The sequence below is a fragment of the Musa acuminata genome, chromosome BXJ1-10, assembly GCF_036884655.1.
Source record: "Musa acuminata AAA Group cultivar baxijiao chromosome BXJ1-10, Cavendish_Baxijiao_AAA, whole genome shotgun sequence".
In the NCBI taxonomy this organism is placed as follows: Eukaryota; Viridiplantae; Streptophyta; class Magnoliopsida; order Zingiberales; family Musaceae; genus Musa; species Musa acuminata.
In genome coordinates, this window is record NC_088336.1 from 15,613,089 (window position 1) to 15,630,442 (window position 17,354).

General features: G+C 44.1%; 2 protein-coding genes across 3 annotated transcripts; both read left to right on the forward strand.

Annotated features, from left to right (window-relative positions):
- The first annotated feature begins 1,618 nt into the window (after window positions 1-1,618).
- Window positions 1,619-3,265, forward strand: LOC135594883 (probable WRKY transcription factor 49). The gene is made up of 3 exons (XM_065085392.1): window positions 1,619-1,916; window positions 2,006-2,149; window positions 2,700-3,265. The coding sequence occupies exons 1-3, from the start codon at window positions 1,648-1,650 to the stop codon at window positions 3,220-3,222; spliced, it is 936 nt and encodes a 311-aa protein (XP_064941464.1). The 5' UTR covers window positions 1,619-1,647; the 3' UTR covers window positions 3,223-3,265.
- A 10,662-nt stretch (window positions 3,266-13,927) lies between these two features.
- LOC135582466 (phosphate metabolism protein 8-like) lies at window positions 13,928-15,914 on the forward strand. Of its 2 annotated transcripts, none has more exons than XM_065085867.1 (8): window positions 13,928-14,084; window positions 14,272-14,338; window positions 14,439-14,504; window positions 14,625-14,722; window positions 14,814-14,939; window positions 15,035-15,310; window positions 15,396-15,461; window positions 15,559-15,914. In XM_065085867.1, exons 2-8 carry the CDS (start codon window positions 14,278-14,280, stop codon window positions 15,712-15,714), a joined length of 849 nt encoding a protein of 282 aa, XP_064941939.1. In that variant the 5' UTR covers window positions 13,928-14,084; window positions 14,272-14,277; the 3' UTR covers window positions 15,715-15,914. The 2 variants fall into 2 exon arrangements, with proteins under 2 accessions (XP_064941939.1, XP_064941940.1); XM_065085868.1 differs by having other exon boundaries at window positions 13,973-14,179.
- Window positions 15,915-17,354: the final 1,440 nt, after the last annotated feature.

Sequence of the window (17,354 nt, forward strand, 5' to 3'; positions counted from 1 at the left end):
CATGCGAAGATTGGTGCGCCAAATCTGCGAAACTGAAAACTGCGTATAGAACAGATTGTGTTATCTAGGGAGATCGTATATCCTTATTTTCTTGCAGATCCTTAGGAGAGGGTGAAGGAGGTCAAGCGTTCTCCTCTCTAGCGGTGATCCACACAACATGACTGGTCATTGCATGCATGAAGCGTGCACATGGAGAGGGTGAGAGGAGTGAAGCAAAGTGTAGTCCCACGACAACAGCAACAGTTACACATCGCAATCCATGGTGCCCAAAGAAACCCCAAGGCTTCTCCTCCTTCCTCACGTCGACCACTTGCCAAAGAAGTAGAGAGAGAGAGAGAGAGAGAGAGAGAGAGAGGTGACGATTCCGTTTGGCTTTTCCCAACGATATTCCCAGATCTCCCTTTCTCCTCACAACAGTGGCGACTGCGTTCTTACGTGGCTGCCAACTCGTGTCTATCGTCTCCTCGTCGAATGAAATGATCATATATCGTACCGCAGCAGAGTGCCGTCACTCCAAGTGTGCCCGGAGATTCTTGACTTCATTGCTTCAGCAACCTTGGTGCTCAACTGCAGATGGTGATTTCTTCTGCTCTTTGATTCCATACACATTGTACGCTGTCCCTGAGATGGGCTGTGGACATAACGTGAAGGCCCAGACCATGCAAATTCACACGATCCACTGAGATGTGTTTCTTGGCCTGCCGTTCCCCACGAATGAGGCAACTGACTGAGTCACTGACGCGGAGTGCGGGTCCCACCTTGCCAGGCCAATTCCCGCGGCTCGAAAACCCTGTTCCCTGCCTTGGCAGAGACGGGGGACGGGCTCACCAGGCGAAGTGGGCAAGGAGAGTGTGTCGCAGTTACAGCTCGTGTATGAGATGCCGGGAGACAAATCCAAGCCGCTTCATAGGTGTCGCGTGAAGCAACCGGACAAAACCCTAAGCAGCAACGTGATCCGTCTCCACGCCAAGGGCCCCGCCGCCCGTTGACTTGTTTCCCCTCCTCCGCCTCGAACACTCTTGTGGTCCGATATATCTCTCCTTGGTACGACCACGTTGCCGCTGACTCTGCCTCATCTCCTACCACTCCTTGGTACAACCTGGCTGCCCATGCCTGCAGGTCAACCCCCTTGTCTCCTCTCTCTCCCCCATCTCCCTAATCATTAATTTCGCTTGTTTTCTTCTTGGGACATCTCATTTCTACCTGCCTTTCCCCTCCTTCCAAAGTCAACCCACACGTAAAACAAATCTTACTCCAACTCACATGCATTGCCAGTTCCTGTGACAGGTAACATTCACGTTTCATCCACGTACAGTTTCAAGAACATATACATGGAGAGATGAGAGATTTCACATAGAGATGGCATAGAGTTGAATGATCCATCCTGGTTGACCATTGCATCTGTAAACGTCAGTCGTAGATCAGGTGGACCCTCATCAGAGTCAAATAGTAACAATGGGAAAAAAAAGAAGACAAAGGCTGCGGTAAACGGAGTGCTGGCTGTTGGAGATGGTAAATCTGTGGACTGATGATACCTTTAAAAGCCGGAGCATTGCATGATACAAGATACAAGGCCACAAGTCCTTATCTCCTCCCCCTGTCTCATTCTGTATCTCCCTCCTATCACTCCTCTTCACTTCATTTCTGATGGAGGAAGTTGCAGAAGCAGAGACCAGTTGGTTTGATGATTTCGATTACCCTCAAGTGGAGATCATGACGGAGCTGCAGGAGGATACGAGCTCCCAGTTCATCTCTTCCGAGGTTGCAGAGTCCCAGTCTGTTGCACAACAGGAATCGATCATCAACAAGCTCATCTCTGCAGCCTACTCAGGCCCAACCATCAGTGACATCGAAAGTGCACTGTCGCTCACCTTCCAGAGTGGTGACTCCAGTGGCCGGTGCAGTGCTCGACCCATGTACCTTCCCAAGCCATTTCTTCTTCGTCTTCATTCTGCTCCAGAATTATCTTGTTTCAGTGAGATGATATCTAGTCATTTTCTTGCAGTGTTTGTTCACCGGACAAGGGCCTGGGCAAGATGGAGCACAAGTATGTGTTCAGAATCAAGACCTGCGGCAATGGGCTTGATGATGATGGCTACAAATGGAGGAAATACGGGCAGAAATCTATCAAGAACAGTCCCAATCCGAGGTTTGTTGCTATGCCACCACCAATTCTTCCCTGCCATAACTCGATTCAGCTAACTTCTTCCACCTCCGTTCTAAACTAGACTTCTTCCAACCAAAATCAACGTCAATCTTCCACCAGAAGATGACAACTAAATTTGTGAGAGACAGTGACAGACACGTCCTTACCACCTACCATCGTCAAATCTGCACAAAAAACTCGAGGCATCTTTTCTCAGGTCACATCTGACAGCAGCCAACAAGAAGAAAAGCTTTCCAACCTTTAAGATGCTTCTTTTCCTTCTTCAGCACCTGAGAACTACCTCTGCAATCACCTCACCTTCCATGAATCAGGAGCCGGTGTATGAGTCTTCCTCTGTTGCCCTCCAAAGCACATTAACAACCTGCACCACCCCACCACCTTTCTTGAATTGGAATCCGCAGAATTCAAAGTGCAGCATAAGCTACACATTCACCGCTCTGCCTATCGACTGTTGTTATTACCGTCAACCTGCTCTAAGATTTAAAGATATTACTTCTGATGGTGGCCTGTGATTTGCTTGAATCGGTGGCAGGAGTTACTACAGATGCACCAACCCGAGATGCAATGCCAAGAAGCAAGTGGAAAGGTCCATGGAAGACCCAGAACTGCTCATCGTCACGTACGAGGGCCTTCACCTTCACTACACCTACTCCCATCTCCTCTTCACTCGGCCGCAGGATTACTCCGACACCGGTCTCCATGTAGCAAAGAAACTCAAATGCCAGTCCACTGCGGCGGAGCCTGCAAGACAGAGCCCACCGGCGATTCGGCAGTCGCAACCTGCGGTGGATGGGACAGTAGTAGGCCCACCTTCTGCAGGTCAATTTACTGTGGAGGATGTTCTGCAGCATGGACTACTGGACGATGTGTTGCAGAGCTCAGAAGGACTGCTGGAAGATGTTGTGCCCTTACTGGTGAGAAAGCCATGCAACTCCACCACCTCATCATATGACCCTTGTCCTTCGTCTCCGGCATCTTCTCCGTCCTACTCTTCCCTGTCATGGACCACCGGCTCGGCCTTCCTTGACCTGGATGTTCTTTCTACCATAATGTGAGTGCCAAGTTGGTAGCAGTACATGCGCAGAGGGTTTAGCATCATGTGAGCAGACAAAAAAGACAAATAAAGGAAGTGTAAGATGTGTAGTTAACCGCATCTGTTAAAGATATGTATTTGCATAGACTAATATCAGAATGCCATGCTGATGCAACTTATGCTAATAGCGGAGTTTGTCATCATATGACGAAGAACGACTCTTGCAAGAACAGTTTACAGGATGAACAAAAGGATGACATAAGAAAAGCTTCAAACGTGTGAGATGAATCCGAACTTTTGTCGTCTCTTGTGAAAGATTGTCAACTGTTTGGGTGCTGAGGGCCAAATCTACCTACCATCCGACAATCATAGATCTTGGCAATCTAGTTTAGGTGAGCACATGGAACAGGTGCATGGGTGAGAGAAACCAATGAGGAGAACAAGGGGCACATATCAGATAAATTAATCATTATGAGAACTCACATCTGTCAGATAATTTTCCAAAAAAGTGTGATAGACTTCGACAAACCCTATATTAATGAGATGATAGAGGAGAACAATAGAGATACTCGAAAACCAAATGTTTCTATTCATCATCAGTTACTTCCAATCTCTCTAATTTCTATCTCATCTCTTGTTTCCTCTTGAATATTTAATATAATCCATTATCCTTCATTTATAAAGGGTTGAAACCAGGATTTTGAGATTAACTAAAACAAGATCATGAATTAGTTTGATCTAATTCATGAAAGAGGCAACTTGAGCAACACTTGGAGTGGGCTTTGTGTAAGGTCTCAGTCAGCTTGATCCAACAAAACCTGCTCACACAGATACACACAACAATACAACTCTGTTCCCTTCCTGAATATGCCACCTCTGTTGTTCCTGTTCTGTATCTCTCCCTCGTCATGAAAGTTCAAGTTTGTTTACTGTATGAATAGGAATTGAATGGACTGCCTTTTGGGTTCCTAATGGACTATATGAATGGCTTGCTATGCCATTTGGGCTAAAGAATGCACCAGCAATAACCATCCTAAAAAAGGTCAGCAATAGCAAAGTATATTCGAAATTTGACCTAAAGTCTAGTTTCCATTAGGTTGCTATGCACCCGGATTCAATTGAATGGACTGCCTTTTGGGTTCCTGATGGACTATATGAATGGCTTGTTATGCTATTTGGGCTAAATAATGCACCAGCAATATTCCAGAGAAAGATGGATGAATGCTTCAAAGGCACAGAAGAATATATAGCAGTATACATTGATGATATCCTGGTCTTCTCTGAAAATGAAAGCGACCATGCCTGACACTTGGCCCAAATGCTAAAAATCTGCCAGGAAAATGGCCTAGTATTAAGCCCATCAAAGATGAAGATAGCAGTCAAGGAAATATAATTCCTCGGAGCAATATTAGATAGAGTTCCTTGTATGTCATTTTAAAACAGTTTCCCACTAAACCGTTTTGATATTAATGCTAAAATTGCTAGACAATAACATCTCTTGCGGTCCAAAACCTATGAGGAACCCGAGGAAGGCAACAAGGCCAGGGGTGCCGTAGTAAGACCTTTGACGCAAGCTTCCAAGGTTGAGGGAGTAAGAAGATTTAAAACTATGCAGTTTTAGCATATGTCTAAACTTTAGGAAGAAGCTATTCAAAAGTGGTATACAGATTCTCACACCTCTCATCTTGACTATTTGAATCTAGCCGAAACCACAAAACCCACTAGGAAAGAACTAGCCCACAGTATCTCTGTCATTTATGACAGAACTTGTTTATCAAGCCGAGTAAATCTGAGAAATTTTAAACTCTTGCTTGAAGAAAACCATAACCTTGAATAGAGGATTAAGAAACTTGAATCTTCTATAAAAATATTATCCTCCTTATTTTCTGAGAACAAGCCTCTCACCCAATCTGAGGTTTAAAAATTGGTCCTAGAAATATCCAAACAGCCCAAGCTTATTGAAGAGGAAGCTTTAATACCTAACTTGGGCAGACTGCTTGGCCCACTCTACGCTAAGACCAGCCCAATTGTAGAAAGAATGCTTAATGAGCAAGATTGGAAGCTCATCAGAAACATCAAAAATCTTGTTAAAAACCTCCCAGATCTGGAGGTACCTCCTGAAGGAAGTTTTATCATCCTCGAAACTGACGGATGTATGGAAGGATGGGGCGGGGTATGCAAATGGAAAAAACATGAAAATGACCCCCGAAACACTGAGAAGGTCTGTGCATATGCCAACGGAAAATTCAGTCCCATCAAGTCCACTATTGATGCAGAGATGCATGCGGTCATGAAGACCCTAGAATCCTTAAAAATATATTTTCTGGATAAAAGGGAGATCATTATCAGGACAGACTGTCAAGTAATTATCAGCTTCTTCAACAAGTCTGCCCAAAACAAACCTTCCAGGGTACGGTGGATGGCTTTCGTAGACTATATAACAGGGAGCGGCGTAGAGATAAAATTCGAGCACATCGAAGGAGCAAGTAATATCCTCGCCGATTCTTTATCCAGACTAATAAATATTTTAGTTTCAGGATGGCCAAACGAGCAAGTGTTTTTACTACTGGAAGCCACTCAGGAAGTTCAAATAAACCCGAACCCGAAGGCAACGACATGTCTTAACCGACTATTGAAGACCCTGTCCAACAGTACCAACAGAAACTGGATGAGCTCAGATCAGGGATGCAGAGAGGAACCCCTCTCAGCCAGATCCAGGCCACCGAAGGAGAGCTCAGAGCCATTCAGAAGGAGGCCGCCCGACAAGCCTGTAAAGCACTACGCTGCCTCCACGACATTCACTCAGCAAAAGCAAGAGAGTACCAAAGGAGGAGTGGGGGAAGGGATAATTGGTACAGAGACTGGCTGCCAACTATCCTCCAACAACAACAACAATTGGAAAGGGCGCTAGCACTCACCGAAGATTCCGCCCAAAGGATAAATAGTTTCTGCCTTTGAGAAAAGGCGAGTACCTCTCTTTGCACTGAGCCTCGGGGAGCTGTGCATAGATTGGAACCTAGTGTCGGCGCCTTTTTGTGCCCCTGGTTTTAATAAAAACCACCGGCGCCTGCAGTTTTGCGCCCATGGTTTTAAGTAGAGGCAAAATAGAAAACTAGGAAAAGGATGTCGATGGGGGCCAATGACCACCCGATCCTCTTTCTGTTTCTCTATATAAGCCTTAGACCAGCTCATTGCAGAACAGACGAAAGACATCCGAAGTTCTACTTTGAGTTCTACTTTGAGTCCCAAGTGCAAGATCAGAGTCTGTAAGTTTCTTTCTAGTTCTTATTACCTATCTCTGAAATTGTGTTTGGAAGCACGCTACGCTTCTTGTTATATATAATGCTCATATAATGGTATCAGAGCCTTGATATTTATGTTAAATTGCTAGCATACGAAACCTTGGTTGTCTTGAGTACCTTGGTTGTCTTGAGTACCCTTCATATGCCGGCCTTTGGCTTGTGAATATAGAATCCACAAGCCAAAGGCCGGCATATAAAGTGTACTCAAGACAACCAAGGTTTAAGGCAAAGGATTTTTCAGAAACCTGGAACCTCCCTTGAGCTTTTCAGCAGCAAGGAGCAATATTCATAATCCCATCCCAATTAGGGATGTTTGATGAAGTTTACATGAGGTGGGAATCAATAACAAAGAATTTGGTCTCATTACAAGGATTTACAGATCCCTTAGCAAAGATGGAGTTCATTGAAAATCTGCTTGGGGAAGCAGAAAAATTAGCATGGATCCAGTGGCGAATGGCCTATCCGGAAGAATACCAACTGCTGATGGCCAACGCAGATGGAACCGGAGGAACACAAAATATCCTCTCACAGCTAAGGACAATCTTCATATTAGAAGACCCATTCCAGGGTTCAACAACGGTGCAAGAAGAAGCCTACAGGGACCTTGAAAGGTTATCCTGCACGAACCTCAAGTATATTATTCAATTCTTAAACGATTACATGAGGCTTGCATCCAAGACAGGAAGGCTATTCATAGGCCCAGAACTCTCCGAAAAGCTATGGTCCAAAATGCCTGGAGAGCCAGGAAAATGGCCTGGTATTAAGCCCATCAAAGATGAAGATAGCAGTCAAGGAAATAGAATTCCTCGGAGCAATATTAGGGAATTCAAAAATCAAACTACAACCCCATATCATTAAGAAAATCACTAAGTATCAAGAGGAAGATCTCACTACCAAAAAGGGGCTCAGGTCCTGGTTAGGGATACTCAACTACGCCCGAAACTATATACCTAACTTGGGCAAACTGCTTGGCCCACTCTACGCTAATACTAGCCCAACTGGAGAAAGAAGGCTTAATGAGCAAGATTGGAAGCTCATCAGAAACATCAAAAATCTTGTTAAAAACCTCCCAGATCTGGAGGTACCTCCTTAAGGAAGTTTTATCATCCTCGAAACTGACGGATGTATGGAAGGATGGGGCGGGGTATGCAAATAGAAAAAACATGAAAATGACCCCCGAAACACTAAGAAGGTCTGTGCATATACCAGCGGAAAATTCAGTCCCATCAAGTCCACTATTGATGCAGAGATGCATGCAGTCATGAAGACCCTAGAATCCTTAAAAATATATTTTCTGGATAAAAGGGAGATCATTATCAGGACAGACTGTCAAGCAATTATCAGCTTCTTCAACAAGTCTGCCCAGAACAAACCTTCCAGGGTACGGTGGATGGCTTTCGTAGACTATATAACAGGGAGCGGCGTAGAGATAAAATTCGAGCACATCAAAGGAGCAAGTAATATCCTCGTCGATTCTTTATCCAGACTAATAAATATTTTAGTTTCAGGATGGCCAAACGAGCAAGTGATTTTACTACTAGAAGCCACTCAGGAAGTTCAAATAAACCCGAACCCGAAGGCAACGGCATGTCTCAACCGACTATTGAAGACCCTGTCCAATAGTACCAACAGAAACTGAATGAGCTCAGATCAGGGATGCAGAGAGGAACCCCTCTCAGCCAGATCCAGGCCACCGAAGGAGAGCTCAGAGCCATTCAAAAGGAGGCCGCCCGACAAGCCTGTAAAGCACTACGCTGCCTCCACGACATTCACTCAGCAAAAGCAAGAGAGTACCAAAGGAGGAGTGGGGGAAGGGATAATTGGTACAGAGACTGACTGCCAACTATCCTCCAACAACAACAACAGCTGGAAAGGGCGCTAGCACTCACCGAAGATTCCGCCCAAAGGATAAATAGTTTCTGCCTTTGAGAAAAGGCGAGTACCTCTCTTTGCACTGAGCCTCGGGGAGCCGTGCATAGATTGGAACCTAGTGTCGGTGCCTTTTTGCGCCCCTGGTTTTAATAAAAACCATCGGCGCCTGGTTTTAAGTAGAGGCAAAATAGAAAACTAGGAAAAGGATGTCGATGGGGGCCAATGACCACCCGATCCTCTTTATGTTTCTCTATATAAGCCTTAGACCAGCTCATTGCAGAATGATAAATCCTTTAATGCTCTTCTGAATGCAGCATCCTTGCATTCCACTTCCAGGTATTTGTAGGAGAAGAGTATCCTTGGGATTACTCCTATAGTGTTTCCCCTGTATTTTGCTTCAAACGCCTCCTTGATTCTTTTATAGCTTCTGATCTGATCTTCTATAAGAGGAGTTGATGTGGATACTTCCTGGGTTTGCGTTCTGGAGGTCATCTTTTTGCTTCTTGAAGGATTTTTATAGGATCCTTGAAAACCAGAATTTTGCCTTTTGTTTCCTTAGGCCTTTCAGAGGGGCCTAGGTTAAGATTCGCTAATTTGGTGATCAGATCGTCAGGCACCACCTGAGATTGTATTGATCTTGTTTGTTGTAACTCCCGTATTGTTTGTAGTTCTGTTCGTATTCCCTTTATGTCTTTGGCTATTTGTATCAGGAGTTGTATCTGTACGTTGTGCTGCTTGATTACGGCAACTTGGTGGCTAAGAGTTCCCGGAAAGTCACTTGTTTTGAGGAATCCAAGTGATGGGGGGTCAATGGACTCAGTAGCCTTAAAAGCTTCTTTGTAGGATTCTGTGTTCCTAGAGGATATGTGATTCATCCAAAGATCTATCTTTCTATTTTGGACAAGAGGATTTTGATTCTTTGGAGTTTTTGATTAAGGTCCTGCGACAACCTTAAAGCTTCCTCTTCAATAAGCTTGGGCTGTAAGAATATTATCCTCCTTATTTTCTGAGAACAAGCTTCTCACCCAATCTGAGGTTCAAGACAACTTGGAACTGCTGATACCTGCATGAGCTTGCAAATATGAAGTAGACACCACTAATGCAGCTCTCGACTTAGATGATATGCTTGAAACCTTCATATATGTCAATTTACTTTTGTGTCGGGGAATTTAGTGATAGTGTTCCTTTATGCCATGGCACGAGTCAGTACGGCTTGGTTCAGTCTCGAATACGCAAGATCATCCACGTTGGCACTCGGGCAGTGGGGATCGTCGTCTGTTGAGGCCGGGCTCAGGCTCTGGTTTTAAGGTCCGGGAACTCCCCTTGGCTGGCCACCTCCCACTCTATCACTGGTCCCTGCACTTAGGTCGAGGTCGGAAAGGGGGCTCCCGACTTCGACCCCTCTGAAGATTTTGTTAGCATAAGTGGAAAATGAGCTCAGAACCGATCCCCTTTTGCCAACCCCACGACGGGTTTTTATCCTTCCATCAGGGGACCAATCGTACTTGTCATATTCATGATTGTCGACCTATCTGGCAGTCGGCTTACTCCTGGAGCCTATTGGGGTGTTCTCCATGCCATGGCGTTAGACGATGGTATCGTACTCGGTGCCATCCCGATCTTTACGGGATGGCGCGGTACTCGATCGACGCCGTCCCGATCTTCGCAGGACGACGTTGTACTTGGTCGATACTGTCCCGACTTTCGCAGGACGACGCTGTACTCGGGTGGCTCCATCCGCGAAGATCGAGACGGCATGGTACTTGATCGGTGTCGTCCCGACTTTCACAGGATAACGTTGTACTTGGTCGGCGTCGTCCCGACTTTCGTGGGACAACATAAAAAGTTAATATATATTCTTTTTTTTTTTTTGAAAATTCACATTTGTGAATCTTGCAACAAGTATTTTTTGACTTTTTATATAGCTCGGTAATAACAACAGATTTATATAGTCAATCTCAAATAGTTTGAGATATTACGATTTTTATTGTTGTTGTATGTTATGTGTTGCGAGTTTGATGGAGAGATTAGCTGAGGTGCTATCTCAAGTGGTCTCTTTGATTTGTGGATATTGATTTGGTATAATTGACATTATAATAGTACACTTTGATGTATGAATACATAGAAATCAGAATATATAATCTCAATTGCTTCAATTACTGATTGAGCTTTATACTATCTTGAATATTATGAGATCAACAAATATAATTATCTGTATAACTTATGCTCTCCCAGGTTATGTTGGAGAATACTCAACACTGGAGCCGACAATGACCTTGAGAAAGTGACCAAGATGATTCATACTCAAGTTGTAGTTTGTGGTTTGAGTGACTGAGGTTGGACGCTTCTCCTTATCTTAGAGAGATGAAAGTGATCAAGATGACTCATACTCGAGTTGCAGTTTGTGGTTTGAGTGGCAAAATTGGGCTCTTCTCCTTATCTTAGAGAGATGAAAGTGATCAAGATGACTCATGCTCGAGTTGCAGTTTGTGGTTTGAGTGGCAAGGTTGGGCTCATGTCCTCATCTTAAAGAGATGAAAGTGATCGAGATGACTCATACTCGAGTTGTAGTTTATGATTTGAGTGACAAGGTTGGGCTCTTCTCCTTATCCTAGAGAGAGATGATACGTTTGAATTGACCAGAGCTTATATAAAGACAGGAAGCCATTATTGGTGAGGAGATTGACAAAGAAGCACAAGCATCGGGTTGTCTTCATTCCTGAGCTGCTACTGGACGAGGACTTCCCACACCAGCAGGACTTGGTCCAGATCAAGTCAAGTAAAAATAACAAGCAATGACAGGTTCATTCATGATCTTTAAGAGGAGATTACATGGATCCTCCAAAGGATGTGGTATTGGAAGATGAAGGATCATGTGTGGGCTGGCACCATGTCTCTGATGCATGCTTTTGAAATACTTTTATCAGATTTTTCTTTGTTCATGTAGATTAAGGAAATGCACAGATCAGTGTCTTCATTAGATATAACACATTGTAATTGTACAGATCAGAGTCTCAATAATGAGTTGATGTTTGTGTTTTTTTGCTGAAGACTGGAAATCTCCCCCCACCATATGTTGTTGGGGGAGAAAGTCTTGACCTGATTATTGGAGACTTTCCTTTGTTTGAAGGTCTCTTATCCACTGTGCTCTGCCACCAATGATTGAATGATACATTTTCTTTATTCTTGTCCATATATTCTGCTAAAGAAAAAGGACAAAAGAGGAGAAAAAAGTGCAACTGCTAGAAAAAGCTTTTGATTAGTTCTTTTGTGCATTAAAACCATACTATTTTCTGCCAGTTATTTTGATGCATAATGTGAATTGTGACCGTTGATGTTCCTGTAATTTGATGACCTGCACTGCACCGGCCACTAGATCTGGAGGTGACCTACAAGGTCGGTCTTCCAGGTTTCTGGTGTGACATCTCAAGGTCTTCATGATTGCACAAGCAACAATTATGAGTTCATATCAGGACAGATTGGTCACTTTCAAATAATTGGCCTGTGAAATGCATGTTTAGATGTAAACAAATCCATCCCATGTATTTGGCAAATACTAAGCTATCATGCTTTAATGTGATGTAGTACCAGCAGTTCAAGCATTACATATAGCTTGGAATTGTATCCAAGATGCATTAAATGGCTTTTGTTCCAACTAGGAAGCTTCCAACCTTTTCCCAGACCGAATTCAATTTTTTTCACATGAATTTTGCAGAAACTAGGAAACTTGCAGAGGCAAATTATGACTTGGACAACCAAATGTCAAGGCAAATAATGTAGCCAATCTTAGTCTGTAAAACCATGAGCTTCTGCTTGTTTCATACTCCAAAAGCTTGTGGTCGCTTCTGCCGAAAACAAAAGGCCATGCATGAAGAAATCTACTTGTACACACTTGTTGTTGAATAAAGAAAAAGGCCATCGATGCAAGCAAGTCTTCATTTCATATTACTGATCTGTTCATCCTAACCTACCGGAGACAGACCGCTTTCTGAAATAGTTGCAGAAAGGTGCAGCATTCTTTAGTGTTCTCTGACCTTATCATGTGAAACGCATCACAGGAACTGCATCTTAAAAGAAATCCCTCGTTGATGAGACGCAAACAAATAATTGATGCTGTGTCTTGATCTTATCTCTACCTCTGTACTCATCATGTGACCATTTCACGTGCAACAACAACACCTTTGGATGTGGGAGCCGACTCCACTGCACTTGTTGCAGTGGCTTAAAACCAGTTTCCTCCATGTTAGAACTCCTGTGCAGCAGCAGCAGCAGCATCATTTCTCCCACTAAATCTTCGCTCTGGGACTGAATTATTTGAATGGCCCCATCTCATCGCAGCTCATTGGATAGGCATGAATTTTGAAGGAAAGAGATGCTGTCAGTGAGTACCACCGGACAATAGGCAACGGTAGGGGAGGAAGCTTTATTCCGAAGGAGTTCATCGGCCATCAACTCGGATGGCTTTTCTGTTCCCGTCACCCAATTATTGTGGCACTCGCAAGCATTACATCTTCATCTCAGGAAAACGTGGTTGTCTGTGTATCACACAAAAAAAATATCACGTGAAGAGCAGTGTGGCCACAGATGTGGTCGTCTAATCGATGTCATTATGAGTGCAGCAATTGAAGTCTGCAGGTTTCAGCTGCCTCTTCTCCTCCCCTAAGACGAATACCAAGTGACAGATCACAGAAGGTGACTGTTACCTGCAATCTCATGCATTCTTGTCATGACTGACAGCTACAAAGATGATGAGCTCTTTTACATGTCCAATCTTCCATTGGCTGCAGCAACTTCTCCTCTTTAATTCATCCTCCCACCAATTAACTATGAAATAAAACTATTATTTCATCCCCTTCGGTCTCTTTCAGAGGATCAAAATAAATAAATAAATAAAATAAATAAATGGCACTTAAATTTCCAAACATCTTTTAATTATCTTTTTTTTTTTTAATTATTTTCGGAATTAAAAAAAAAACAGTGAAGATTTTGGCCTTTTTAAAGTGGGATAAAATATCGTACTCAATAAATCAATTCTCTGAGATATTGACATTCTTTTTTATCAATATAAATAAATAGAGAGATTATTTATGGTACTAAAATTAATGCCTAGAAAATAAAATAGAAGAAAAAAAAATAAAAAAAAGCATCGCTTAATGCCTAAAAAATAGCTCACGCCACCCTCTCCCCCTTCCACACGTCTCTCTTGGAGCCACTGCAACAACGTGACCCGCACGCGAAGCTTCCCATCTCCACCGCTCAACCTCCTTCCCACGGTCCAGATTTATCCATGTAAGCAGTAGGGGGTAGTTCCGTCCGTCCGCGCCCCGGTGGGAACGCGACATCCGAGGCGTGGTCGGTATCTAGAAGCTACCACCGACCCAATCAGCGACGGACACCTGGACGGACGGGTGAAGCAGCCACGCTGTTTCCGGGTTCCCTCGGTTTAATTGTGCTTCTTATTCTTAGTAAACTCGCTATTATTGACCCCGTAAACGTCTCGTCGAGCCTCCTAATTGCGGTTTAGAGGGGCGACGCGTCGCCTTATTTAAGCCGACGCACCCCGACCTTTCTTCTTCCCCCTTCGCCCTCTGTTTCCAACGCTCTGTTTCGTAGAGGACACCAAATCTTGCTTTCTTCACCCTTCCTTCCGTTTCTCCGCCCCGTGTTCTGCCCTGCATTGTCTCTCGACGTCGTCGGCCTTCTGATTCCGGTGAGCTCCGCTTCCTTGGCCTCTGGAATACGGTCGGCCGACCCGTTCTACGAAAAAGGAGCTTGCTTTCTTTGATTTCTTCCTTCGATCTGCCGGTTGAGACGAGTCGTCAAAAAAATTTGGCTTCTTTCGGTGATCGTTTCGATCGTCGCTTACTTTGTGCTTGTGTTTTTGCTTGTTTCGATAGACCAAGATGGAATTCGATGACCACTACCGGCAGGCTCAGAGGGCTACATACGATTGCCTTCTCTTCGGTAAGTTCTCGGCTTTGGCCTTTCGCGTTGCATCCGTGGCTTCTTCGTCGGCTGCGGTGATTGCAGAATGTTGATTCCCTGTCGTCGGTTGTGCTTGCAGATCTCGATGACACTCTCTACCCATTGAGTTCTGGCATCGCAACCGAGTGCCGTAAGAACATTGGAGGTACGACGACGACGACGACGACGGTCTCCTTTGGCCTTTTTCCTTCCGCTGTGTTTTGGCCCGTTGACTTTTCCATGGTTCCATCGTTTTCCTGATACGATCGTTTCCATTGTTCTCTAGATTACATGCACGAGAAACTTGGGATCGAGGAAAGCAAGATATCGGAGCTGTGCGATGTCCTATACAAGAACTACGGCACGACAATGGCTGGTCTAAGGGTACCTCGACAAGTTGCTCATCTCTGTTCTTACCGGTGATTACTTCGGCTCCTGCACTGAAACCCATCGTTGCGTTGTTCTTGTTGCTCAGGCCGTCGGCTACGACTTCGACTATGACGATTACCACAGCTTCGTTCATGGAAGATTGCCGTACAACAAGTTGAAGCCAGACCCTGTTCTTAGGCAGCTCTTGCTGAGCCTTCCGATGCGCAAAGTCGTAAGTTTCCCGAACGATGCACAGGACAAAACCACGAACGCCGTCTCTCTCCGTCGCTTGAGGTCTCATTTCTGCCATATCAATCTGCAAAACAGGTGTTCACGAACGGCGACGAGGTCCACGCTGCTGAGGTGCTCAAGAGGCTGGGGCTGGAAGACTGCTTCGAAGGGGTCATATGCTTCGAGACTCTGAATCCACCGTCGTCTTCCTGCGGCACACAAACCCCGAGCGAAATCTTCGACATCGTCGACCACTTCTCGAAGCCTGACACTAGCGGAATCGAACTACCCAAGACGCCGGTGCTGTGCAAGCCGTCCGTGGAAGCCATGGAGCACGCGCTGAGGCTCGCAAACATCGACCCCCAAAGAAGTGTACGATGCCATCGCCCATCTTATTGACCTCCATTACGCTTCTTTAGCACCAAGGGGAGACTCACTGACGGAGCGAGCGTTGCAGGTTTTCTTCGATGACAGTGCACGGAACATTCGATCAGGAAAACGCATCGGTCTGCAGACCGTACTGGTAGGTCTCTTCGGCATGCACTGACTGGGTGGGAACCCTGCGATCGAGTTCATGTCCATGTCTGTCCCACGAGTCTCTCATCGGTGGGTGAATGCAGGTGGGGACTTCACACAGAGTGAAAGGCGCGGACCATGCTTTGGAGAGCATCCACAACATCAGGGAGGCGCTGCCGGAGCTGTGGGAGAAGGCAGAGAAATCAGGCAGCATCCGGCACTCGGGGAAGGTTGCGATGGAGACATCTGTGACTGCCTAATCGTCGGGATCGGTGGACCGGAGGGAGTGTACTGGACTTGTGGGGGCGCCGCTAGATCAGCACACAAAATGACATGGTAAGGGATTCGTTCGTAGCTGTGGGTCTGTCTTTTGTCTGGTTCATGTAATTGTTCCCACGATTGGTCCAATGTTGTAATGTGGGCATCAAGAAATAATTATCATTCACCTTTCTTTTTTGTATCTCTGCCATTGCCATTCAATTTATAACTATATTTTTTTTTTATAATATAAGAAAGAATCAGATTTATTTGTAATAAAAAAAATTAAAAATTAGAGTTTGATTAATCTATAAATATACTAAGTTTGATTAACAAGTGCAAAATTTTTAGCTTGTGATTGACTGTTGATACTTTTGATATTTTTCTTTCCACGTAGTGATTGTCGTCGATTATCTCGTAAGGTTTACGATGGTGAAATATTTATAATTCGATCTCACGTTATAAAAATTATGATTTTTTCTCGATACGAATAGATTAAAAAAAATAAAGTATTAAATTTTATTTAGGCTTTGGTGGTTTGTTTTTGACCGTTCATAATTTGATCTTACTATGTTCATTACGGTGATAATTCTGCGCCTACCAATAATAAGCTGAAAACAACATCAGATCATTCATTCAAGAAGAAGGGGAGCTTGTTATGAACAATTCAACAACAATGATCTATAATGGTGGAGTCAAAGTCTTCCTGGTTGAATCATTCTACGGGTCAACGTTTCATCGTCATGTGTTCTTTCTTTGTGGTCGTCGACTAAGTCCAGCCATTAACCTTCTTCCATCAGGGGAGTTCTCAAAGTAAACATATCACATCATGCTGTACCCCAAAAAAAGGAGACTGCTTGAAGTCTTAGTTACCTAATCGATAGATTTACCAAAGGTCATCATTCTTAATCATTATTTGAGGTCCCTTTCTACCGCCAAAGTCTCTTCCATGACATCCAGAGTTCACAGACAACAATGACATCCGAACAAGAAGAGTAATAAGTTTCAGTATGTCGGACAACGTGACGGTGGGAATAATGTAAAAGAAAGTATAGGGATGATAGAAACTATAAATTAATTTTCACAGAAACCAACACATAAAGGAGAAGGTCAACCCAAGTAGTCAACCCAGCTTGGAGTCTTCGCATGGTTGATGGGTTGTGCTGTGTCAAGGCTTTTCTGCAAGCCTCCAAATCACCAAAAAAAATGCTGACCATGGAAGTAACTTTCAATCACCTAAAGCTGTCTCCTTCACAACAGATAAATAATACATTCTTATCTCACGACAGATGAGGAGTGACATCCTATGAATGGACAAGGCTTCATTTGGAATGGCTCCTCATCTGATGTCTGACAACCACAAGGTCCCCAAATTTGCTGTTAGGTTCTCTTGCCCATGCTTCCACTATGCTAAATGGGATAACTTGCTGGTTTCACTCAGGCCATTTAATCTTTTATATGCTTGCACTATACAAAACCAGTTCTTTACCTTCTCTTTTAACATTAGCTACAGACTTTATTTGACTTTGGCACTTCTCCTTTATAGGCCTGTAGGATAAAACATTGTCAAGAACTGTAGCATCTTCATATATATACATGAGAATTCTAGTTATAATATTCTCAATTTCCATGACCAATTTCT

Bases quoted from the DNA above. Each gene is read 5' to 3' on its own strand.
- LOC135582466 (XM_065085867.1), top strand. From the start codon at position 14,278: ATGGAATTCGATGACCACTACCGGCAGGCTCAGAGGGCTACATACGAT. The intron at 14,339-14,438 runs GTAAGTTCTCGG...TTGTGCTTGCAG, and splicing joins ATACGATTGCCTTCTCTTCG to ATCTCGATGACACTCTCTAC. The intron at 14,723-14,813 runs GTACCTCGACAA...CTTGTTGCTCAG, and splicing joins CGACAATGGCTGGTCTAAGG to GCCGTCGGCTACGACTTCGA.
- LOC135594883 (XM_065085392.1), top strand. From the start codon at position 1,648: ATGGAGGAAGTTGCAGAAGCAGAGACCAGTTGGTTTGATGATTTCGAT. The intron at 1,917-2,005 runs GTACCTTCCCAA...ATTTTCTTGCAG, and splicing joins CGGTGCAGTGCTCGACCCAT to TGTTTGTTCACCGGACAAGG. The intron at 2,150-2,699 runs GTTTGTTGCTAT...AATCGGTGGCAG, and splicing joins AAGAACAGTCCCAATCCGAG to GAGTTACTACAGATGCACCA.